The sequence below is a fragment of the Mus caroli genome, chromosome 6, assembly GCF_900094665.2.
Source record: "Mus caroli chromosome 6, CAROLI_EIJ_v1.1, whole genome shotgun sequence".
NCBI lineage: Eukaryota > Metazoa > Chordata > Mammalia > Rodentia > Muridae > Mus > Mus caroli.
The window spans coordinates 79182350-79206713 of record NC_034575.1 but is presented as its reverse complement, the minus strand read 5'-3'; the positions used below and the strand labels follow the sequence as shown (position 1 = coordinate 79206713).

The 24364-nt window shown below is 51.7% G+C and overlaps 3 protein-coding genes across 4 annotated transcripts; 1 reads left to right on the top strand and 2 right to left on the bottom strand.

Moving 5' to 3' along the window:
* Positions 1-8: 8 nt before the first annotated feature.
* Aup1 (AUP1 lipid droplet regulating VLDL assembly factor) lies at positions 9-3166 on the bottom strand. 2 transcript variants are annotated; one of them, XR_002378122.1, is made up of 12 exons: positions 2860-3166; positions 2644-2781; positions 2413-2563; positions 2002-2186; positions 1722-1794; positions 1552-1625; positions 1255-1321; positions 1047-1149; positions 813-932; positions 598-713; positions 297-477; positions 9-193 (listed from the first exon to the last, which is right to left on the bottom strand). XR_002378122.1 is itself a non-coding variant. In XM_021164242.1 (12 exons), the coding sequence occupies exons 1-12, from the start codon at positions 2994-2996 to the stop codon at positions 157-159; spliced, it is 1320 nt and encodes a 439-aa protein (XP_021019901.1). In that variant the 5' UTR covers positions 2997-3166; the 3' UTR covers positions 9-156. The 2 variants fall into 2 exon arrangements, 1 of the variants encoding a protein (XP_021019901.1); XM_021164242.1 differs by having other exon boundaries at positions 297-415.
* Htra2 (HtrA serine peptidase 2) lies at positions 3121-6351 on the top strand. The gene is made up of 8 exons (XM_021164241.1): positions 3121-3771; positions 3875-4079; positions 4169-4363; positions 4623-4655; positions 4878-4983; positions 5138-5207; positions 5770-5865; positions 5983-6351. The coding sequence occupies exons 1-8, from the start codon at positions 3266-3268 to the stop codon at positions 6146-6148; spliced, it is 1377 nt and encodes a 458-aa protein (XP_021019900.1). The 5' UTR covers positions 3121-3265; the 3' UTR covers positions 6149-6351.
* Loxl3 (lysyl oxidase like 3) lies at positions 6293-23703 on the bottom strand. The gene is made up of 14 exons (XM_021164239.1): positions 23619-23703; positions 22119-22463; positions 20347-20510; positions 19326-19540; positions 9406-9625; positions 8864-9044; positions 8599-8753; positions 8271-8438; positions 7976-8138; positions 7605-7848; positions 7391-7506; positions 7177-7313; positions 6953-7064; positions 6293-6817 (listed from the first exon to the last, which is right to left on the bottom strand). The coding sequence occupies exons 2-14, from the start codon at positions 22432-22434 to the stop codon at positions 6744-6746; spliced, it is 2265 nt and encodes a 754-aa protein (XP_021019898.1). The 5' UTR covers positions 22435-22463; positions 23619-23703; the 3' UTR covers positions 6293-6743.
* Positions 23704-24364: the final 661 nt, after the last annotated feature.

The window sequence follows — 24364 nt, the reverse complement described above, 5'->3', positions numbered from 1 at the left end:
CAGAGACCTTGAGTGAAAACCCTGAATTTAATGTGAGATTGGGGGAGCCCCATCCCTCCCTTTTTACCACCCACTCATCCGGCCTGTTGTTAGCTGGGTGAGGGCTGCCCCCAGTCTCCGTCCTGCGGCTCTGGGTACCATCCTGTTCCTTTGGGCTCATTCAGCCTCCTGGGCCTGTCTCTCTCTGAATCTCCTGTGGGACATGGGGGAGAGAGTGTATAGGCTTTGTCATATCAGCTTCATCAGGCCTTTCTCCAACTTGTTCTTTCTCACACATTGTCCTCTAATCCTCTCACCTTCTTGCATATTCATACAGTGCCTGCTTGCGCTCCTGCAGGCTCTCCTGACGGGCCCAGGAAGACTTGGCAAATGTTAGGGCTGTGGGCTGAGGGGTCGCCAGGCCCGAGCTGGGGAACTGAGGTGATCACAATGTCAGAGGGCTTGCGAAGTCATCATCATTACACACCCATCGAATGCCTACTTTGCAAGAGAGGCACTGTGCTAGGGTCTCAACATCAAGAAGAGAAGTCAGGGAGAGGGAGCAGAGACTGCCCAGACCTGCCCTTAAGTCTTGGCCTTGACTACTCTGGGTCTCACCTTTGGGGCAGAGGCTGCAGGCGGGGACTGAGATCCCTCAGTGACATCTTCAGGCATGAAAGCCACAGCCCCCTCGAGCAGGTTTGTGATGGTCAAGTCTACACACCCAGTCCTGGCTGGGAAGAGAGGGGCAGAGTGTCCACTCCCTGTACCCCTTCTCTGTTGAGACCCATTTTCCTGTGTCTGCCATTCTGTGACGCTACCCTTTCCCATACCCAGGTCTCTCTGGATGACATTCAATGGCACATGGGGCAGAACCTCCTTGACTCTGTGAGCGAGAGTGGTCAGCTGCACATCAGAAGAAGGGCTGGGAGGAGAAGGAAAAGAAGACTGCACTGTTTAAAAGAAAAAAAAATGAGGTGAGTGGATTACTGAGAGAGGCAGACACGCGTAAGGACGGAAGCAAAACCACCAAGCGCAGCAAGCATCGTTGTGCCCAGATCACACACCTGACTGGGGGCGTAATCTGGGGTGTCTTTGTCGCTTCATGTGCTCTGCTTTGTCTGCAGGAGTGAGCCGTGTCCCTATCTGGCCCAATTCTTTGGCCACCAGCTAGGGAGAATTGGAAGGTTATAGCTGTAGCCTCATCATGTCTTCTGCCCCTTCTCCCCAGGAGGGAGGGACCCCCACCTCCACCACGCCCCTGTTCACAACCACCTGTTGTACACGGAGCGCAAACTCCTCACTCTCTTCCCCCAGCTGTCGATGAATGGGATGAAGCCACCTACAAAAACCAGAGCCCTGCCCAGGTTAAGTCGCCAGGGGCTAAGGGTGTGGCCCTTCCCCATTTATCTTGGAACAGAGTGGTGGGAAGAGTAGGGAGATGAAGATAAGTGTAGCTTCGGTTAGAACTTCGACATTAACAAACCACAGGCAGACAGGATAGTGGTCTCTACTTCCTTGCCCTTGAGGTGAACACCTTCCCAGCCACCAAAAACTGAGGACAGTTAGTACCTTACTTGATACACCGTGAAGGGGACGAAAAGTGACCAGAGCAGTTCTGAGACCCAGGAGGCATCTGACACCGTCTGAGGGGAGGGCATGAAGTGAGGTCTAAGCCAGGGCCACAGGTGGGAAACTTCCCTTCCAGACCCCAGAGTGGTCCCTGTCCAGCATGCACTCACCACAGAGACCAGGGGTCTCTGAACTTGCAGGGTAAGAGGTTGTACCACATCCTGAATAGAAAATGGCCACGAACTAAGAGAGAGGGAGAGAGAGCGAGTAGTATGGGAGTTCAGCTTAGCCCAGCCAACCACTTATACCTGACTTAAACTAGTAAACTGTCCAACTCCATAAGCAGACAACTGAGGAATTAAGAATTTCGAGGGCAGGGCTAAAAGTGGGCAGACAGGAAAGGAACTAGGGTACCCACTCAACTGGAGCCAGACGCCTGCGCTTACCCACCTGAAACGCAGCAGCCCTTCTCGGCCATTGGTGGCCTCTTCCTCGGGGAAGAGCAGCAAAGGTGTGGGCGGAAGCCTCGTGGAAGCACAGAATTTCTTGAGTGACTCCACCAACTCCACCCGCCTATCCATCTCCATGAAGCCCCGAGACCAACACACAAAGCTGGGGGGACTATTGAGTAGAGGCTGAGAGCGGGGAGAAAAAGCAAGAAGAATGGAAGGAAATGTCAAAAAGAGAGAGAGAAAGGAAAAGACAGAACGGAAGAGGAAAAGGGTGACACGTGGGGTGGCGATTAAGGGGCTGGGGGAAAGGCTCGGTGTTCCCCAAGAGAATCCCAATGGGTAAAGGGGAGCCTTGAGCTTGGGCCTGGGGAGCCACCCGGTGGCGCTCTCGGCCTCGCCCCCCACTCACGGTGCTACAGGTGGTGAGGAGGTTGACTATGTTGTGGTCAAAAGGTGTTACGTGGTTGGAAATAAGGACCCTGACGCGGTGATCGCGGAGTCCGGAGTCCTCCTGCCGGGCCACGAGCCCCAGGACCGCACACATGGTTCGTACCACGAACCTGGGGACACAGGCGGCGGTGACCGTGCGGTCCGGAGCCCAGCCCAGCCCGGATGCTCCCCCGGGCGCCGCGGTCCGCACCTGCGGAGGACGCTGTCGGGCAGGGCGCAGCTGACCAGGAAGACGTGGAGCCCGAGGAAGAGTCGCAGGACCAGGAGGCAGAGGCCGACCGGCGCGTAGAGCAGTAGCGCGAGCAGCAGGAAGCCGTCACTCGGGAGCCTGTGGCGAGAGGCGACGCGATCAGGCGCCGAAGCCGACAGGACGCGCTGACCGGTCTCTTCCCTCCGCAGCGCTTACCGGTGCGAGTCAAAGAGCCGCTCCGGCCCCGGAGCTGGGGGAGGTTCCATCGCAGCCTCTTCAGGAGAGCGGGGCCGCTGTCGTCGCCATCTTCGCAGGGCCGCGGGGGCCCCTGGGAAGGCGGAGTCTTTGGGCATCCGCCGAGACGCCAGAACCTGAGGCCCGGAGGCGCCCCGGAAGGGCTAGCGTTCCCAGCATGCCTCGCGGCCCCGGGGAATGTGTGTGTATGTGTGTGAGTTTGTGTGTGAGCGTGTGCGTATGCTGGAGAGGAGCGCGTCTTGACGGGACTACATTTCCCGGCATGCGCTGAACAGCTACCGTCGTGCCCTGCTTGTCCTAGACGGCTTGCGGGGTTCTAGAGGACCGCCTCTGAGTAGGGCGGGCGAGGAGAGGCGAGGCGGAGCTGATGGCTGCGCTGAAAGCGGGGCGGGGTGCAAACTGGAGCCTTCGGGCATGGCGGGCTTTGGGGGGCATCTTCTGGAGGAAGCCTCGCCTGTTAGCCCCTGACCTCCGGGCTCTGCTGACGTCAGGAACTCCTGACCCTCAGATCCGGATGACTTATGGGACCCCCAGTCTCCCGGCCCGGGTGCCTGTGGGGTTCCTTGCATCACGGGCAGATCTGACGTCTAGGACCCCGGATCTCTGGGCACGATTGACTGTGGGGACTTCAGGCTCCAGTGACCAGGAGGCCCGCAGGAACCCTGGAAGCCGTCGGCGCGAATGGCTGGCGGTGGCGGTGGGCGCAGGGGGTGCAGTGGTGCTGCTGTTGTGGGGTTGGGGTCGGGGTCTTTCCACGGTGCTGGCTGCTGTTCCTGCTCCACCACCCACTTCTCCCCGGAGCCAGTACAATTTCATCGCAGATGTGGTGGAGAAGACAGCCCCTGCTGTGGTCTATATCGAGATCCTAGGCCGGTAATGGTGAAGTTGACCAGGAGGTGTTGAACTGCCGTTAGTGAAGGCAAGGGAGCAGGATGAGGTGGAAGCTGCAGTGTAATCGGTGCTTTCCCCATCCCAGGCACCCTTTCTCCGGCCGTGAAGTCCCCATCTCAAACGGATCAGGATTCGTAGTGGCTTCAGATGGGCTCATCGTTACCAACGCCCACGTGGTGGCTGATCGGCGCCGAGTGCGAGTGAGGCTGCCCAGCGGAGATACTTATGAGGCCATGGTCACAGCTGTGGATCCCGTAGCAGACATTGCCACACTGAGGATCCAAACCAAGGTGGGGATGGAGTAGGCCAGATCTGATGGCAGCTGTTCTCTTGCTCCCTTCTTAAAATGACCAGTTTTGCTGTCCTCGTTTCCCTTAAGGAGCCTCTTCCCACACTGCCCCTCGGCCGCTCTGCTGATGTCCGGCAAGGGGAGTTTGTTGTTGCCATGGGAAGCCCCTTTGCACTGCAGAACACGATCACATCTGGCATTGTCAGCTCTGCTCAGCGCCCAGCCAGGGACCTGGGACTCCCTCAAAACAACGTGGAATACATTCAGACCGATGCAGCTATTGATGTACGTCCTGATATGAGGGAAATTGGGTGCTAAGGTTGGAATTGGGGAGAACAGCTGTTGGGTATGAGGACCAACTGACACGTGGTGGTGACTGGGCCTGTATTAGAGGTTGGGCTGCAAAAGGCAGCCTCTCTAGTTCATGTGCTAGGAATGGAATTTGAAGAATTCCCCTACACCCTGTTTATGTCCTCAGTCTTAGAATTCCCAGAGGCATGGGATTACAGATCTTTTTGATGTTTTCTTTCATTTTACCTCACAGTTTGGAAATTCTGGTGGTCCCCTGGTTAACCTGGTGAGTGTCCGTGTTCTTCTAAGAATCCATGCCCCAGGTTAGTGTGGGAAGTGTGGGGTTTCCTCTGATTTAGGGAATTTTAGCTAAGTCTCTAGTCTCTTGTTCCTCTTCTGGTATCCAGACAGACAGACTCCTGTCCCCAAATCCTTGCTACTCTTGTTCAGGTGCCCCCATCCTCTGCCATCTGTGTGGGCTAGGGGACAGGGGGCTGTGTCCCTGCAGGATGGGGAGGTGATTGGAGTGAACACCATGAAGGTGACAGCTGGAATCTCCTTTGCCATCCCTTCTGATCGCCTTAGGGAGTTTCTGCATCGCGGGGAAAAGAAAAGTGAGCCTGTCTTACAGGGAAAGGGGTTCCTTTAAAATGGAGGATGGGACTTAGGGGAGGGGCAGTCACTGGGGCTTTGTATAGAGGGGTGTGCTGGTAGAAGGTAAGGGAAAGAATGTAGCTGGGGGGGCTCATTTGTCCTCTTTTATTACAGATTCCTGGTTTGGAAACAGTGGGTCCCAGCGCCGCTACATTGGAGTGATGATGCTGACCCTGACTCCCAGGTATGTTAGGGTCATGATATATACATATACATACACACACCTATACACACACACACCCCTACACACACACCATACACACACCCTATTCTTTTGGGTTTCCTCTCATGTCTGTCTTTTCCTAAGGTAAGCTGTTGTCTTCTGTCACAAGAACTGCTCCCTCTCATGACTTTCTCATCCTACTGCATCTGGACCTTTCAGTAGATTGAGTACATCCTGCTCTTGCTGTGATGTAAAGCCAACAGTGACCTAGCACTGGAGGTCCATTGCCACCCATCTCTAGCTATCCTTCCAGCCAGCTTGCCATTTCTTTGGAACTACTTTCATTTTCCACTTCTATGTCTCAACACCTTATTTCATAAGGTGGTAGGACCCACCCTTCTAGGCTCAGCCTAAGTTCTAACCCTTCAGGATGACAGAAGTGAAGTTGATCAACACCATGTATCTTTTGAAATTAGCTATCTTTTATGTGTATATCCCACTTCCTAAGCTCTAGAAGGCAGAAGGTGAACTATTAAGATGAGAGAGGGCCTGTGTGGAGCTAATAGTGTCTGTGCCCTTTCAGCATCCTTATTGAACTACAGCTCCGAGAGCCAAGCTTCCCTGATGTTCAGCATGGTGTCCTCATTCATAAAGTTATCCTGGGCTCCCCTGCACACAGGTGATGGGGAGCCTGCTCTGGTGGGTGGGGGGCGGGAGGGTAGGGTGGGATGGATGGGGTGGATGTATCCTTGAACTTCTCTGTCTATTCCCTCCTTGTCCTGTCCATTCTCCACAGGGCTGGTCTGCGGCCTGGTGATGTGATCTTGGCCATTGGGGAGAAATTGGTACAAAATGCTGAAGATGTTTATGAAGCTGTTCGAACCCAATCACAGCTGGCAGTGCGGATCCGGCGCGGATCAGAGACACTGACCTTATACGTGACCCCCGAGGTCACAGAATGAATGACTGGACCGGCAAGAGTGTGAAGCTCTTGCCCTGATCTCCTCCTTGCTTTCCTAGCCTAGGTTCTGAGTGCATGTGGGTAGAGGAGGAGTCAGTGAACCTGTGGAGGGCAGGTCCCTCTAACCGCTGCACCAGTCCTGGGCTCCGAAGAACACATTTTATATAAAATAAAATTATACCTAGCAACATGTTACAGTCAAAAGTGGGGGGCTGGATCTTTTCCCCCACTAAATGGCTAGAGGTAACGTGGTCCTTAGGAGAACGGAGAGCGATGGGAGCTGACCCTCTTGACGTCCCCTATTCAAGAGAATGAGCTGCTGCCATCCTGTGTGGGGCAGTTCTTTGTGGTGTGTTCTGTCTGTGCTGGGGCTGTTGGCTGATTCTCCATGCTTGTTGGCCAAAGGGAATGACAGCTGACCCAGTAAAGGAGGCGCCAACTTCTGCTCGACAGTTTGTCGTCTGTAGTGCACAGGTGGTTGAGTGTAGGGCGCCTGCTGACATCAGGGGTTCTTGTGGTAAGCTCCTGAGGTAATGGCAGCCTCAGACCCCTGCCATTGGGGGCCAGTGGTGGTTTACAGAGAGGGTGGTAGCGTTTTAGACGACCTGGTTACTAGTCTGGCCAGGGTAGCGCTCAAACCTCCTGTTGGCTTCTTCACTGAAGGCATCGCCTGCAGAATAGACAGGCACTGTGAGGGGCTGTCCCTGCACAGAGGCAAGAGCACATACCCAACCCATCATGGGCAGTGACAGCACGGAAGCCTTTCCCTCCTGCCCTGCGTTCACCCATCTCATCTGTCACCTACCGATGTGGCAGTTGTGCACCCAGATGCGATGCCCGTCGTATTTGCAGTTACACTTCATTGCGTTGTTGGTGAAGTCACTTTCTGCTACCTCAAAATTTGGGTTGATAACGACCTATGAGTGAAGAAGAAAGCTGGTGTGACCCAGCAGCACTCCGATAGGTCAAAGGTGTCCTCATCACCCACCCAAACCCCAGCATCTGAAAGCTCAGGCAGCTGCTAGGCACCTGAAGAATATAGTTTCCTGGCTTCACATCTGTGATGTCGATCCACTGACAGTCAATGTCATGCCTGTAGAGATCCCAACATCCCACAGTGATGCCCTGCTCTCCAAAGTTGGCGCACTCGTACCTCTTGGAGACATCTGAAGGAAGTGTTAGATGTCAGGGAAAGGCGGGCAAGGTCATGCTTGGGCTTAAGTCCACTCTTGCCCCAACTCACCCTCTTGACACTCAGTGTCTTCTAGACAGAAACTAGCTTTGTGGCCCTCAGCCACCTTGGTGCCATTGGGGGTCAGGATGTCATAATGAGTGAAAATGTCCATACTGTGGTAATGCCTGTGGGACAAGGGAACTTGTGATTCTTCCCTGAATCCCAACAGGCTTGTTACACCCCTGAGCCTTGCCTTTGTCTCTGGCCCCCTCTGCCCTCTCACCCATGACACTCATGCCACACCCAGGAATGGCGCCCAGCCTTGGGCCTAAAGTCAGCTCTTCCTAGGTTGTGGATCTGGGAAGAGAATCGGAGCAGACGCCGGTGGCCATAAGGCCAGTTGGCCGAGCGGGCAGAGCTAGCCAGGCAGTTCTCTTCAGCAGCACAGTACAACATGTGCAAGGGCCGGTCTTCAATATAAGCAGTTTCCTGTACCAGTGCTGAGTGCAGCAGCAGATCTGAAGCAGCTATATGAGAGAGAGGGTGGTGGTTACCACTGAGGGTGCCTCCATCTCCCTCCGTATGGGAGACTGGCTTCTCTCGAGGCAGATCACAACACAGCCCCTCCAATTAGCTCTAGCTGATACTACTCACTTTCAGAACAGATGACCCCCGCAGTGAAGCGGGTCCCCGTCTTCTTGCAGGTGATGTGGCCGCTGTGATGGGCACACTGGTTCAGGGACAGCTCAGACCCCGTGCAACGCACTCCGCTCATCACCACCTCAGTTACATTCCCTGAGTCCCAGTACCAGGTCTCCTGGGGATGTAGGGAGGAGTTCCAGTGAGGCTATAGGTTCCAGTTTCCAGGGCCAAGGGATGTGTTTCCACAGTCCTTGCCCAAAACACAGACTTTGGTGACAACCAAAAGTTCCCTTTTCTCCCTGCTTACCTGCAGGCCGTGGTTGGCGTAGCCAAGACCAAGTTGCCTACAGGCCACCATGGCCTCCAGGGTTCCCCAATCATCCCCACAGATGAGGCCCCAGCGTAGATGCCCAGGTACCCCTATTTGCACCTCGACTCGCCCTTCATACCGGCTGCGGCCCCCACTGAGTCGGATCTGTAGAGGTATAGAGGGGAGGTGCAGGGGGATCTTTGGGGATGGCAGTCTGGAGCAGGGAGCAGGGACAGAGAAAGGGCTCACAAATGGCAGGGCTGTGTGGGAGCTGAGGGATGTCCGGGCCTGAATAGAAAGACCTAAAGTAGAATGTCTGAATGACCTTGGTCTCCACCCCAGTGTAGGGAAGGTTGCACCGGACACCCGCATCCTGGCTGTGGGAACAGTCCTCAGCTGTGATGTTCTTGGACGGGCATCTCCAAAGGGAGGGCTCCTGGCCAGAGCACCGAACTTCACTCAAGTGGATGGCACCCATGCCTACAGTCGAAAGTCAAGGCTGGGGAGGTTGGAACTAGACCATTGCCCAGAGGACTCCATACCTTCCCAAGGAATGCACCCCTAGAAGTGTGAACATCCTCTTCCCTCACCCTGCCCCATGCGGGCACCACTCAGGGCCTCTCGGGCAGTGCCAAAGCCCAGTTCTCGACACACCACACTGGCTGCCTGCAGGTCCCACTTTCGGTCACAGACTGTTCCCCATGTGCCAGCCTTCAGGACTTCCACTCGGCCTTCTCCCTGGTGGGCACCACCCTTTAGACGCACACGAGCCTGTAGAAGAGAGACGTATCATGCCCAAAGAGATGAGTGGAAACATTGATTTGGGAAGACCAGGGAGATTGTTGGTTTAAGTCGTCCGGGGAGCTGAATGAGGTTTTTATAATAGTGGGTGGCATCAGATCTATGGCACAGTCACTGGAAGGTTCCTTGTCTTCAAAGGTCAAGGCTTGCTTATTAACTAGAGACTGGGCTAGGGAATTCCCACCCTGGGTGGGGAAAGGTCACATTCACTGTCTTGGGAGTGTGTAGCTGAAAGGTAAGTTTGCCCTGTGTGTGTGTGTGTGTGTGTGTGTGTGTGTGAAGCCTGAGGTTCAATCCCAAGTACTGCTGAATGAAAACTTGTCTTACATACCTCCCCTTGAGGCTTAGAGTGTTGCTGCTTCTTCTGACCAGTAAAGGTGGCATAAAGAGGGCCCAGCACACAGCTCACCACTGCAGGGCTTCCCCCAGAGCACCTGGTGGTGTCATTGGCACGATAGAACTCTAGAGAGCAAAGGGACAGGTGGGCTTCTGTGCCCACACATGCCACGCTGTGCAGACCAAAGGAGTGTTGCTTCTTCTGGGCCAGCATCCTATGGGGACAGGAGTGAGGTGAAGTACTGTGAGGGTTGAGCTCTTACCCCCCCCCTCCCCCGCCCCACAGCCATCTGCCAATTCACTTCCCTGACAACCCCCAACCTCTAATGGCCACTTATCCACTTATCCCTTTCTTCCCCTTCTGTGTTTTCCTTGTGGGAAGACAGGACCGGCTAGTGTGTAGTATGAAAGAGTGCTGCCCAGTCAGGGTCCTTTGGAGACTTGCAAATAGAACCCTAAGGGAAGGGTGGCCAGGTTTGATAACAGCCTTGTACTTTTTTTTTTTTTTTTTTTTGGGGGGACAAAATTTCTCTGTAGCATTGGCTGGCCTAGACTGTCCATAGAGCAGGCTGACCTTGAATTCACAGAGCTCTGCCTGCCTCCACCTTCTTCTGGAGTGCTGGGATTAAAGGCAGGCACCACCACCGCACTGCTGCAACCTTATTCTTAATGACCTAAAGGCAGGCTGAGGCTATTTAGGTCATGAAGAGACCAAGGCAGCCATATAGATCTAACAGGAAGCCAGAAGACATGGCTCTGAAGGAGGGGCTGGCACAAAACTGGCCCAAACAGTCAGTGAGCAGACCCTTCTGCTATGCTGTGACTGAACACGCTGAATGAAGATGAGCTAGGATGCAGAGTACCGAGGAAGTCAGCATGAAAATGGCTTCTCAGAGGCCAGAGGCGCTTCCATGTTAGAAGCCCTGTCATACTATTACAGCTATAGCAAGAATAGGCTAGAAGAACTGGTGACGACTCTCTGGAATGAAGACAAATGCAAGACAGACAAAAGTTGGAAAGAGTGCATGGTTAAAGAGGGAAGGTGGCTATGGCTGTCCTAATGGCAAACACAGATGTCTTAATGAGGTAGTCATGCTTGTGCGATTTCAACTGAGCAGTGTCCCACAGCCAGCTGAACGGAAAATAGGACCAAACTGGAGATGCTCACACTGGGAAACACTAGAGATGCATGAGAGAAGAGGGGGACTTGTAGATACCACAGAACAACAAGAGCTTGCAGCTAGGTGGTGGGAAGGGAGAACTCTTCCCAGAAAGGTTGGGTGCACTCAGGGAGACAGGCAAAGCAGAGGCCTGGTGTGCGTGGAGTGGTCCACCAGGCTGGTTCATTGCAGTCTGGTGCCCTATTCCTGACATTAGAGAAAGAGGGAATGTAACAATTTGAAGCTAGGAAGACAGAAGAGAAGGTATTTATAAACAAAACAGGCAAAGGACTGGGCAGTGGTGGTGCATGCTTTTAATCCTAGCACTCTCAAAGGCAGAGGCAGAGGCAGAGAGAGGCAGAGAGGCAGAGAGGCAGAGAGAGAGGCAGAGAGAGAGGAGGCAGAGGCAGAGGCAGAGGCAGAGGCAGAGGCAGAGGCAGAGGCAGAGGCAGAGGCAGAGGCAGAGAGGCAGAGGCAGGCGGATCTCTGAGTTCAAAGCCAGCCTGCTCTACAGAGCGAGTTCCAGAACAGCCAGAGAAACCCTGTCTCAGAAAACAAACAAACCAACACGCACGCACGCGCGCGCACGCACACACAGACACACAGACACAGACACACACAGACACACAGACACACACACACACACACACACACACACACACACACACACACACACACCAGGCAAAGGAGGCTGGAGACTTTACAGAAAGAAATCATTTGGAAGCCTAGGGTCCTGTTTGGCTGAAAATCAAAGTCCGGGCATCACAGGAAAAGACAGCTAACTTCCAAATCTCTCTTATCCTCTCCTTATAACCAACAAAAAAGGAGCAGTGCATGCTGGGGGTCAGAGAGATTCGTGTTGGGCAAAGATGACCTAAGCCAAAGAGGATTGCAAGAACTTGCACTCATCAAATTCTGAGCTGTCTTCGACAGCTGCCAGGGACAGAAGCCCACTTGTGAGGTGAGCTTGCTGAGGGAAGAGGGGACAATGGAAGAGCTACTTTCTCCTGTCCTCAGTCATATGTTATCAGGGAGGTTTCAGTGGTGCTGTCTGCCTTTTAAAGACAAGTTGGACAGAAGGGTTGGAATCTCTTATTCCCTTGAATTCTGAGGAAGTCCAGGAAAAAAAATATGCAACTGGATGCCTAGCAGGCAGCCAGGTGGGGCCTGTGATTCTTAAGTTGTTCCTGGAAAAGTTCTATAGGCTACCCTCCACACCAGGTAAACTGGTAATGTTTACTTAAAAAAACTTTAATAATAATGTGCATATGTATGTGTCAGAGTATCAGTTGAGTAGAGTTGCCTAATGTAGGTACTGGGAATTGAACTCAGGTCCCCTGGAAGAGCAGTCCACATTCTTTTTTTTTTTTTTCCCCGAGACAGAGTTTCTCTGTGTAGCTTTGGCTGTCCTGGAACTCACTCTGTAGACCAGGTTAGCCTCAAACTCAGAAATCTGCCTGCCTCTGCCTTCCAAGTGCTGGGATTAAAGGCGTGTACCACCACTGCCTGGCCGCAATCCATACTCTTAACCATTGATCCCAAGTGGGATCCATAGGCCATCTCACCAGCCCCTGGTAGGATTTACTTAAAAAAAAAAAATAGAGCTGGGCGTGGTGGTGCGCGCCTTTAATCCCAGCACTTGGGAGGCAGAGGCAGGCGGATTTCTGAGTTTGAGGCTAGCCTGGTCTACAGAGTGAGTTCTAGGACAGCCAAAGCTACATAGAGAAACCCTGTCTCGAAAAAAAAAACAAAAACAAACAAACAAGCAAACAGAACTTGGAAGCACTCATCGGATAAATCAGGCTGAGAACACGGATCTCTCCAACACTCCAGGGAAAGGCAGGGACAGGACTGAGTGCTGGATTGCCTACTGGAGTTCACAGAAGGAAGGCAAGCACATGGGCAAGCACAAAGTCCTGTGACTAACACAGTCCCCAGAGACTCAGAACACAGTGCCTTACTTTCCGTTTCTGGAAGGATCTGGAAGATGTTTGTCACCGCTGCCAATCCACCTGTCACCAGCTCCATCGGTCCAACAAGCCTGCCCTGCATGCGTTCCTGGTCAGACCCCTACCCCTGCCCCTGCTCTTGCCCCTGCTCCTGCCTGCCCTGCTTCCAGCCCCAACCTCATTTACCTCTTGCTTGGCCCTCTGCCCACTCGGGGCTTGTGTTTGATTTTAAACTTGTTGATTGTTCTGCAAAAGGGAGAAAGATGTTGGAAGAGGCAGTCACTGAGCATATGGCCTGGGGAAAGTGAAGCACTCTGCTTTTAGAAGAACCCTTTGTTCCCAGTATGGGGAGGGCAACTGATCTATCTCCCTGCACACAGACTGCTGAATGCCAAAGAGGGCATGCACTCAGCAACCCCTGATGCTCACTAAAGGCAAATCCAATTACGCGAATCCAGGTGAGGGCGAGGAGAGGAGGTCGGCGGAAGGTCAATGGAGGAGAGAGTGGAATTGTTCCTGGACCGAGGGAGTTGTGGGTAGGGAGGGGGAGGGATGTAAGGGCTGAGGCTGCAGTGTCTCCTCAGCTGTTCCTACATATCTTCCTCCTCCCATTCCCTATGATCAAAGCTCACCCATTCCCATGCCTGCTTCCCACCCTCCCCTGGGAGCAGCCATTCTTCAACTACATTCGTAACCCACAGGCTTGGGTTTTGGGATGGACATGGATAGGTCCCCATCCATCCATCCACCTCCTGAGGCCTCAGGGGCTGACAGGAGGTCCCCGGGGCTCTTGCCCCTTTACCTTCCAAGGGACTTGGGGTGTCGGGCTGAGGCTTTGGCCGCTCGCTTCCTCAACTTTCTGTGAGGATAAGACAAGATCGAGTCAGGATTGCTGTATAACCAGGCAGAAAAGGCCAGAGCAGCCAGAATTGGGGACAAGATTCCTAATGGAGAACTTCCAAGAGTAGAGTGTGATGGCATCAGCCACTCCCAAGGCCCTCCTGGCCCTGCTAGCACAGGAACAGGCGAGCGAGCCTCAGTGAGGGCCATGGACTCAGAACAGTGCCCCAGTACCAGGACCTTCAGAGATTAGATCAAGACGGATGAGGAATGAGCATCACTGGCTCTGGAGGTAGACAACCTCAGGGGAGGGCAGAGGAGGGGCCATTGAGATCTGGAGGTCAGAGAAGCAGCTTGGATCAGGCCCAAGGAGGCTGACAACGCCTCTTTCACTCCCCTTTGTGTGTGTGCTTCTTGGGTGGTCTCTCCAAGGAATACCCTGGCACTATCTAGACCTGAGACTGCCGGTCCAGGGACTGAGAACATATCCGAGGACATTAGCTTTGACATTTGACTGGGGAATCTTTCTGCCCATGTTCCAACCCCACAGGCCTGGTCATTCACAAGCTGAGCTCATGCTTGCAGGGAAGTAAATTGCCTTACTTCCTCCTTCAACTGTTTCCTCAAGCCTATTTTTCCTCATTGTCCTTTTCATTTTGAAGACTTTAATTGTGGCCACTCTTTGTCCTACCCAACACTATGTATGCTTTTCTCAGGATATGCAGTGTGGTGGGGTGCAGGGTTGAGACAGGGGCTTGATTACATAGCCCTGACTGGCCTCGAACCAGTGTTGATTCGTCTACTTTTGTACCACACATACTGGAGTCACAGGATATACTCTGTAGCCAGGCTGGCCTTGAACTCAGAGACCTGCCTGCCTCTGCCTGCCCATTGCTGGAATTAAAGGCGTGCGCCACCAACGCCTGGCTGGTCTGCATCTTAGAAAGAGGTTTATGGAGACCCCTGTTGACCCCTTGGTTATTGTTTCTTTGTCCATGTTCCTTCTCTGCCATTTCTCTTGAATATCCATGCATTTCAACGTAGTATACTGTGTGAAGGAGCACTAGGATTTTATATGTGCATTTTTAAATGTATTTACTCTCTTCCCCTGAGTGTTGTCCAGACTGGCCTCAAACTTGTAATTCTCTTGTCTGAGCCTCCCAAGTATTGGGATTACAAGCCATCACCAGACATGGTTCTTTTGCTTTTTGTTTTTGTAAATTTGGGTTTATGTGTGGAGGTGTCTTGCTTGCATGCGTGTGTGTGTGTGTGTTAGAGCATATGTGTATGCATGTATCCCTGGAAACCAGAATAAGTCACTGTATTCCTGGAGCTGGAATCACAGGTGTTTGAGACCCGGTGAGGGAACTGGGAACTAAACTCAAGTCCTCTGAAAGAACAGCAAGTACTTTTAACCAATGAGCCATCTCTCCAGCCCCGTAATTATTTCATTTATGAAAATCCGTCTGAAAAAATAGAGCCACAGCCTGCCTGATCATTTCATCTCACAGATATCTTCACTGAACTGTCCCCCACCCCCCACTGAGACAGAATCTCCAAGTCAGCCTAATTCCAGATCCTCCTGCCTTAGGCTCCAGTCATCTGGGCTTGTGGGTGAATACCACTTCATTGAACACCTTAGTGTCACTTGACATGGTAGCACACATCTTTTTTTTTTTCCCCAAGACGGGGTTTCTCTGTATAGCTCTGGCTGTCCTGGAACTCACTCTGTAGACCAGGCTGGCCTCGAACTCAGAAATCCACCTGCCTCTGCTTGCTGAGTGCTGGGATTAAAGGCATGCGCCACCAGGCCCGGCTAGCACACACCTTTAATCCTAGCACTTGGGAGGCAGAGGCAGGTAGATCTCTATGAGTTTGAGGCCAGTCTAGTCTATATAGTGAGTTTCAGGACAGCTATGTAGAGAGACCCTGTCTCTCCCCAAACAAATCAACCAACCAACAAACCAACTAGCCACTTTTTTTTTTTTTTTTTTTTTTTTTTTTTTTTTTTTTTTTTGGTTTTTCGAGACAGGGTTTCTCTGTATAGTCCTGGCTGTCCTGGCACTCACTTTGTAGACCAGGCTGGCCTCGAACTCAGAAATCCGCCTGCCTCTGCCTCCCGAGTGCTGGGATTAAAGGCGTGCGCCACCACGCCCGGCTCCAACTAGCCACTTTGCTGTCTTTTCCCATTACATTTATTAGAAAGGTCTAGCAGATCTGTAGCCACAGCTCGTGGCTCTGTAATCTGCCGCCTGCCTACCTCCATCATCATTTAGCATCCTTGTGCTCTCCACCCTAGCATGGAGGTCAGTCAGTATGTGCCACAATGACATGAATGAGGGAGTGGCCTCTAAAACCAGCTATGGTGGAGGATCCTGCTGTCCTAGCACTCAAAGCTGAGGCAGGGGGATTACCAGTGTAAGCCTCTACATAGGGAGAGTGTCTTATATAAAGACGCGTCTTCTTACAGGCACTGAAGCTCTCAGAGCCTCAGTTTCTTTTCCTGCACAAGAGCAGTAAAGAGTTCAAATACCTACACATTTTCCTTCTAAATTTCTATAGCTTCTATGCATTCTACAACACCAAAACAAGTTTAAATTATAAATACAAAACTGAACACACCTGTAATTTGATAAAAAGTTTGGCTTTATCACACCTCCCCCCTATATATATATATATATATATATATATATTTTTTTTTTTTTTTTTTTTAAAGAGAAGAAAAGAGCAAAGCAATCAATGGCTTAGTAGGGAAAAGCTCTCACCATTGGAACCTGGGAACTTGAGCTTGATCCCAGGAATCCAGTGTGGAGGGAGATGCTGACTCTTGAAAGTTATTCTTTGATCTCCCATATACACAGTCATGTACACACACAGCACACGAACACACACACACACACACACACACAGTAATTAACAAGATAAAATAATTAACAAGTCAAAGTAAAGACTAGAGATGTGATTAGATGTCACCCCTCAGCTGGGCGTGCTGATGCAGGCCCATATTCCCGGACTTGGGAGGTGGAGGCAGAAGGATCAGGGGTTCAGGGCTAGCCAGGGATATCCAAGATGTGGTTTCAAACAAAACCAAAACCACAAACCACCTCTGGGGCTAGAGAAAATGGCTCAGCATAGAAAGGAACTTGCCATCAAGAATGATACCCTGAGTCCGGTCCCTGGACCGTGCAGAGGAGAGAACAGACTCTGGCAAGCCGTCCTCTGCCGTCCTCTGACCGCCATCTGTTCACAGTGGCACACAAAAGAAATAAAAATGTGATAAAAATTAAAACAGCAAGGCACAACTTCTGCTCAAAACTCCCCAATGGTTCCTTACGTCCCAGGGTAAGGCCAATGTCTCCCATGTGGCCCTTCTGGGTCTAGCTCACCAATTCTTCCCTTCCATCTCCTGGATCAGGTCACCTGACACGTTCTATGCTCACTCAGCTCCAGCCACACTGAGGTGAAGACAAGAATGACTTCCCCCCACCCCTGTCTCTTATAATGCCTCTTCCTCAACTACATGACTGCATAGCTGTGCCCCACTGCCTTTAAACCCTCTCTCATGAGATGTCTACTCAAAAAGGCTTTCCCTCAGCACTTTTTACTTCCTTATCCTTACTGCACACTACTGAGGCAGGCAAGCATGGGGACAGCTTAGCAAACTGGGGTTCTAGTTGCCTTGAACTCCACATATGCATCCCCCTTTTCAACAAAGCACTGAGCATCCTGGAGTACCCCCAACCCCCCATCTTGCTACAGGCACACCTGTCTCTAAACAAAGCAATTGGGTCACTCTGTCACAGCTGACCCAGGAACCCTTAGTAACTCCCTTTTTGGAGCAAACACATCCTGATGAATATTCAGGAACAGGAGGAGTGAGCCTATCAAGCACGGGCAAGCACAGCCTGGCTCCCGAACCTGCCCGTGCAGTAAGGTCTACTGTATTCTCTGAGTGTACTTTTAGGGAAAAGCCCAATCTACCATCTTATGCCTATTGCATGATTGGGAGTGCATATTGATTAAAATAAGACATATCTTGGGGAAAGATATGAACACTAACTAAAGGCTTATATAACCCAAGTTTGTCAATCAAAATAGGAAACTGCCCATGGTTCATCCCTTAACCACTGGTCTTTCTCCTGGACCCACAAAAGGGTGGTGACCAGGTGACCTCTAGCACTCTAGCTCAGGTAGCCTGCTGTGTGCTCTCTTGCAGCCTACCTGTCCCACACTTCCACATTGTCTTTGAATTTATTCCTTCCTTTCCTACTTTGCTATTTGTCTGTGCTCTTTCAATTCTTTGAATTCTTTGAAGAAGCCATGAACCTGGTTCTGATAGAAGCCACGATAACACAGCCACCCTTCCATTTTATTTATTTATTTTTTTATTTTTTTGGTTTTTCTAGACAGGGTTTCTCTGTATAGCCCTGGCTGTCCTGGAACTCACTTTGTAGACCAGGCTGGCCTCGAACTCAGAAATCCGCCTGCCTCTGCCTCCCAAGTGCTGGGATTAAAGGTGTGCGCCACCACGCCCAGCTCACCCTTCCATTTTATAAATTCACTTATTTTCTTATTGTCCCCTGGTCCTCAGAGGAAGAATGTTTGTGCTTAGTGTGGAATCACCAAAGTCTACAATAGAAGCCGCACATGGTGGGGCATCAAATACATGCTGGACGAGTGACCCTCTAGACCTTGTTTCAGTCCATCCACTCCTCTTGGAAAAGCTTGGGCTTCAATCCTACAACTGTTTATAACCTGGTGTGTGGATTCTGAAAGACAACACCTGAGGTCAATGCAAGGACCTCGGCCCCAGATGGATGCCAGGACAGGCACATGATTGCACACAGCTTTGTAAAATGCTGCCTGTCTGCAGGTGACTCAACTGTGTCCCTCAGGGCTGAAGGAACAAAGGTACATTTGGGCACCACGGTAAAGAAAATTCCAGCCAATATGGAAATGAGTGGAGGTCACAGAATGTACTGATTTTAGAAAGAAAAAGGGTTTTTTGTTTGTTTGTTTTTTTGTTTTGTTATTTTTTTCGAGACAGGGTTCCTCTGTATAGCCCTGGCTGTCCTGGAACTCACTTTGTAGACCAGGCTGGCGTGCACCACCATGCCGGGCTAAGAGAAAGTTTTCATACTCTGCAGATAAATGCTAAGGAAAACATATGACAATTCTTAGAGATCTGAAATTACTGGAATAATAAAATTACACTCAAAGCCACGATAGCATTCTGGGGAGGATTACTAGAGATAGCGGTGATTATCTGGATTTTAGCAAGGCAAACAAACAAACAAACAAACAAAAAACAAAAAAAAACCTCTCATAATTTCACTATAGATGAATGAAATATTGGTTACACTAGCACCACGTTCTACCCAGAGTATATTCAGGTTCAAAAGGCAGCTTTATCCATATTAGAGATAAGACCTGAACGGGTTTTCTACCTCATGCAAGGAGTGTAGACTTTCTTTAAAGGCTGGCACTTTTTACAATACCCGGCCCACATCTTATTCAGTGCGCTCAATGAAAAGTCATCTAACTGGCTGTTTATCTCATTCACCAAATGAGATGCCCAAGAAGGAAGCCGCTCTTTGCACAGCGTTCCCTAGGATGACTTGGCGCTGGCCAGTCACAATCTCTGAGGCCCTGGGCGCAGTCTTGCAAAGACATCCCCAGGCACCGTCTCTAACAGGCGGCCACACCCTCCACGAACTCTGGACTTTCAAGGCCCCAGGGCCCGGACTCCAGAAATCTGCCTGCCGACCAATGACGTCACTGGCGCGCACGCGCATTCTGCACCTTGCCTAGCTGTTTCAATATCTGGGTAGGAAAGCCTTCGAGGTCACGCATGGTTTCCCAGTTGCCTATGCCACAGCAGTCTCCTTGCGTCCACCCCCCCCCCCCGGCTTCCCACAGTGCCTCTCAACCTCTCCAAAGTCTGAAAACACCCTTAGCCCCCGCACCTGTAGAAGGCCATGTTGACTCTCTTTTCTCCAGGGAAGCCCAGCATACCGCAGACTACGTGGCTGTTGTGGGCACTCCAGCCTTTGTCACACACTTGCGACCAGCCTTCAGGAAGCCTGACTTCAACCAGGCCCTCAGTCACAGGCAGGGGTCTCCTGCCCCACTCCACCGCTGGTCGGAGTCGCACCTCCTCCACTTGCAGCTGATGCTCCACCTGAGATGGGACCAGAGCAGGGGAAAGAATCACAGTAGCAATACTGTGCAGCCTCGAAGGAGCCCTGATTGTGTCTGTAAAACCCAACGGTGGGACCACTGAGACAGGGCTGAGGAAGACGCCAGGCCAAGCTGCCTGTGTGGGGGATGTGCCCCAGAGTGCAGTGTGTAGCGGTGGCAGAATATGCTATGTTCGAGACATAATCACAGGGTCGGAAGGCACTGAGGGAAGCTATAATAAGTCTGCCTGAAGCATGAGGTAACCTTCACAATGGAAGTGTCTCAGGAAGAGGAGGAAGAAAGACATTGGCGGAGCGCAGAAACCTGGGAGGAGAGGGACGGGTGAACAGGAGTGAAACTGGAGAGCACATGCCAGGTTTAGTAATTTAATGTGAATACTTGAAATGAATGGATTTGAGGGCTAGAACTCTTCCTGAAGACCTGAGGTTCAATTCCCAGGACCCACATGGCCGCTCACAACCTTCCGAAACTCCAGTTCCATAAGATCCAGTGCCCTCATCTGGCCTCTCTTCACTAGGCATGCACGGGGTACACAGACATATAATGACTGCAAAACACCCATACACATTTTTAAAAATTGGATTTTACAGTGCAGTACCTCATCTGCCCCCCACTTTCCAAGTGTCCCAGAAATCCACATTATCCTATAAAGGCTTATGGGATCCCTTTATGATATCTCTTCTAATCACATATGGCACTTGGCAGCCTTGTGTGTGTGTGTGTGTGTGTGTGTGTGCGCGCGTGCACGCACGCGAGTGTGCACATGCACAAGTGTGTACTGCAGACCTCAATGACATTGGAGTCTGAGAAACCGGGAAGGCGCTGGTCCTTGCAGATGACCCCGGCATCCTCATCATGGGTACAGTCACTATTTCCCCAGCCCCGAGAGGCACATTCTGTCACACTTCCTTCAGTCCCCCTGCAGCTCAGATTGTCCAACCAGATTCGGCCTGTGGAAAGGGAGATGAGCAAGAAGTGTTTGAGGATGGCTGACAGTGATGGTGGCCTCACTCAGCCTTGAGGCTAATCCTTCTTTGATGAGAGGAAGATGGGGAAGAGACAGGGGACTCCTGGGGGGTGGGGGGATGGTGAGAGGAAAGAGGGTGTAAGGTTGATGCAAGGTTAGTGGTGATCTGGGATGCCGAAGACTTGATTAGGGTGAATTAAAACCAAAACAACCAACAACAGAGAATCAACATTTACGTTCTCACCAATATCAATCAGGATCCCTTCAATATCAGCTATAATTAAGTTCCTATACACAATCATTCTCAGACTGGAGCCGTCAGAAGATTACTCTATATAAATAGACTGGGGCTCCAAAAAATGATGTAACTTGCCTAAGAGTCTGACTTTTCACTGAGACTTGGGAGTCTTAGAGTCTTTCACTTCACCCTGGCGTCTTTCTGTATACCTACATGGCCTACTGCCACAGAAACCCTATTTTTACTTTCTGGGTCATATTGACTATCACTGACCACTCAAAACTGGGAGGAACCTCGCAAAAATTATGTGTTCCAGCCAGTGTTCAGGGCACCTCACCTAGTCTCACAGGGCTTTTACCTTTCAGCCCCAGGAGGCCACGTAACTATCAGAGGGTCCTTGTGGGTCTTTACGACTTTCCCCTGCTAGGTCTGATTCAGTCCTTTGATGCTACCCAGAAAATCCTTCAGCCACGACTGTCCTTCCTGAATTGAACCCAACCATCATGTAATTGCTAAGTGAGGCTTTGCTTGTTTGTTTCTGTGCCAAGCTTTTGGTTTCTTTAGCCATTCCTCCTGAAAGTGGCTTTCTGAAAGCGGTTTCCTCTCTGTCTCTCTCTGTCTGTCTCCACCTTCCTCCCTCCTTCCCTCCTTCTCTCTGGAGGACTGAGTGTAGGAAAGTACTTCTGAGCATCTCCATTTTCTACTGTTGGTCTCCAAGGCTGTTATCTCCAAAGTGACACTTGATCTCTGAAGCAGTAGAGCAACTGGGAACAGGGGAGGGGGATCAACAGCAGGTGGCACCTGTGCCCACCCATCACACCCATAGTGTGAGCCCATACAATCTAAGCACTTTCAGCTCCAGAGAATTGTGCTTCAACCCTCACACCATTGTACTTGTTCCACATGAGTTCCTGCTTGCTGGTTTTAGCTCTGACCTGGGTCCCGATTTTGTCAGCTGTAGTATATGACCCGTTCTGGCTAGGGGACATTCGGATGCCATTCACCTGCCCTCATATTATCACTGAGTCCACTGCACATGGATCACCCAGGGCTCCCTTGCACTGGGCTGTCTTTGTGCATAGTTCTATGGAGTCTCACTTTGCGGAAGAGAACATAGCCCCCTCCTCACTGTACACACGGAACACTGGAGGCTCCTGGAGAGTACTGGCTAGCTTCAGGTCACATGGCCCTGAAATTAGTATGTTAGATGGTTTATAATCTGTGGGTTTGCTTGATTCTGTCCATTCTTGGTGTCCCGTGTCCCTTTGGCTGTACCATCAAGGTGTTTTGTTCTTTTCTATGTACTTGAACTGCACTTAGATAATGTCTGGGCTAGTCCAGAGCATCGCTCACCTGTTCCAGGGCCATATTTGGCACTATGGGTCCACCCTGTGGCTTCTGTGAAGCCCAGCTCCCGGCAGAGGACATGGGCAGCCTGCAGCGTGAAGTCATCATCACAGATGGTGCCCCATTCACCCGCTCGCTGGATCTCCACTCGACCTTCATAGGGCTTTCTAGGAAAGCCAGCCAGCCGGAACCTCAGCCCCTGGCTTCCTACCTTCTTCTCTGGGCTGATAGAAGGAGACGGAGACCCCACACTGAAGCTGCACAGACAGTGTAGCAGCAGTAGTCCCCATGGGCAGCAATACCACACACTGACAGCTCTCATGGCGGGTGGGGCCCAAGAAGGGGGGGGCACTAAGGGACAGAGAAGGAGAGACACACACACTGAATGAGGGTAGGAACACAAAGAAAACAGGCGCAGCCCTAGAGACCTCGATTGGGGGCGAGGGAGACTCTCCTTTCCCTTTGCAAATAATAAAACTTATAACTTGTGGTTAGTGTCCCACCATAACCTTCCCTGGTTTGGCCATCATTACCACCAACACCATCATCTCTATGGTGGGTATGGGTATGGGTTAGAGATGGAGAGTCTACGGATGGGTTGGGTAAACAGAGATATTGAGAAGAGACACAGAGAGGACGACCCAGACAGGATGTGACAGGAAGGGAGACTGTGGGAACGAAGGGGAAAAACCAGAAAGGCACGGGGTGAGAGACACATTGAATATGGATAGATGGTTTTAATCAAACCAAAACACCAAAGCACAGAGTAATGGGGAATGACACAGAAAGGCAAAAACCATGAGGAGAGGGAATAAAAGCCAAGGTGCAGGCACAGGAGAAATGACAGCAAGACCCATGCAGTTAGACAGACTCAGACGGCATCACAGGCAAGGGGAGCCTGGGAACCCAGCCCTGGAAATCTCAGCACTATGAATGAGAGGACTCTTCAGTTTCCTATGGAGGCAGATGCCCAGGCAGGAAGGGCTGAGGCTAACCGGAGTAGGAGAACCTTCTGCCACCCTCCCTAGCACATGGGCTGGCAAATATGCTGCAGGGTCAGGGACTCCAGGAGACCTACGCTTCAAGCTGGGCAGGGTTTGGTGTGGAGTTATCCAAGCTCCCTGGAACATCTCTTTTTCTGTCACTGGGCAACCAGAAGCTAGGGCTAGCTCCCCAGCTCAGGCCTTCTCTACCCGAGGCTGAAAACAGTCCTCCACAGTAAGGGGGGCCCTCCATTGCTTCCCCCAACTCAGACAAGACAGCTTTGTTTTGGGGGCATTTGGCTCCGAAGCCCTGGTGTTCAGCGTAGGGCCTGCAAATTGCACCCTGAAGCCTCCATCCCCAACAGTTTGCTCAGCTTTCCACTCTTCTGTTTCACTCCTTTACCAATAATAAAACTGTCAGTTGGTTGGCTTCCCGACTCCATCCCAAATCAGCGTCTCCCCTGGTCCACCATCCTCTCCATCCCCAACTCCTCTTCCCGCTGGCCAGCAGTAACTCCCCTACCTTCGACTAGGCACAACTCCAGAGGCTGAAAGCAGAGTCCTGGTCCTGGAGATTACTTTCAGGACTTCTCAGAAAAAAAGTGTTCGGCCAGGGGAGACTGGATCCCCCCTTCCTCTCCCCTCTCCGTTGGCCCCTCCCACGTCCCCTAGAGCCCTCCCACATTCCGCTTTCTCCCTCCATTCCGGCCAGGCCAGTTCCCTCCTCTAGATCTTCCCCTCCCCTGTGGAGCTGGCTGCAGCCACGCCACCCCCTCCCACTCCTCCCGGCTCAATGAAGCTTTCTTTTCCCGCAGGTTGGAGGCCGGGCAGCCGTATTCAGGGTGCTTGACTTGCAAACGGTTTCGGGACAGCAGGAGGGCCCCTGTGGCAACGGGAAGCTTTCCAGCCCGTAGCCGTACCTCCACATCCCCAACTAGACAGAGTATCAACAACAGTCCAGTCCAATTCCCGGGCTGGGCCATGAGAATAGGTCCCACAAAGAAAACTAATGTCCCGAGGGCTCCCTTGGTCATTATGGCGCCCCCGAGGTGCCTGCAGGTGATGTCACGGCCTTCACTCTGATGTCACGTTAAACATATGTCGTCACTCTCAGCTTCCACCCCCCCCCAGGCACTAGGGCCCCTGGTTGGTGATCACCGCTTCCCTGAGTGGTGCCACTGTGTGCACCACTAAAGATAAAGGCTTTAGTCAGCTCTCCCTGAGTTCTTCCTGATGGCTCGTTTTCCTCCAAGCCCTCCGCCCCCCATC

Excerpts from the sequence above, each read along its gene's own strand:
- Loxl3 (XM_021164239.1), bottom strand. The coding sequence starts at position 22,434 with ATGAGAGCTGTCAGTGTGTGGTATTGCTGCCCATGGGGACTACTGCTG. Across the intron at positions 19,541-20,346 it reads CAGACTCCAATGTCATTGAG|GTGGAGCATCAGCTGCAAGT; the intron begins GTCTGCAGTACA and ends GTCCCATCTCAG. Across the intron at positions 7,065-7,176 it reads CAGGAAACTATATTCTTCAG|GTCGTTATCAACCCAAATTT; the intron begins GTGCCTAGCAGC and ends CTTCACTCATAG.
- Htra2 (XM_021164241.1), top strand. The coding sequence starts at position 3,266 with ATGGCTGCGCTGAAAGCGGGGCGGGGTGCAAACTGGAGCCTTCGGGCA. Across the intron at positions 3,772-3,874 it reads TATATCGAGATCCTAGGCCG|GCACCCTTTCTCCGGCCGTG; the intron begins GTAATGGTGAAG and ends TCCCCATCCCAG. Across the intron at positions 4,364-4,622 it reads AGACCGATGCAGCTATTGAT|TTTGGAAATTCTGGTGGTCC; the intron begins GTACGTCCTGAT and ends TTTACCTCACAG.
- Aup1 (XM_021164242.1), bottom strand. The coding sequence starts at position 2,996 with ATGCCCAAAGACTCCGCCTTCCCAGGGGCCCCCGCGGCCCTGCGAAGA. Across the intron at positions 2,782-2,859 it reads CGGCTCTTTGACTCGCACCG|GCTCCCGAGTGACGGCTTCC; the intron begins GTAAGCGCTGCG and ends CTCTCGCCACAG. Across the intron at positions 933-1,046 it reads CAGATTACGCCCCCAGTCAG|TGCAGTCTTCTTTTCCTTCT; the intron begins GTGTGTGATCTG and ends TCTTTTAAACAG.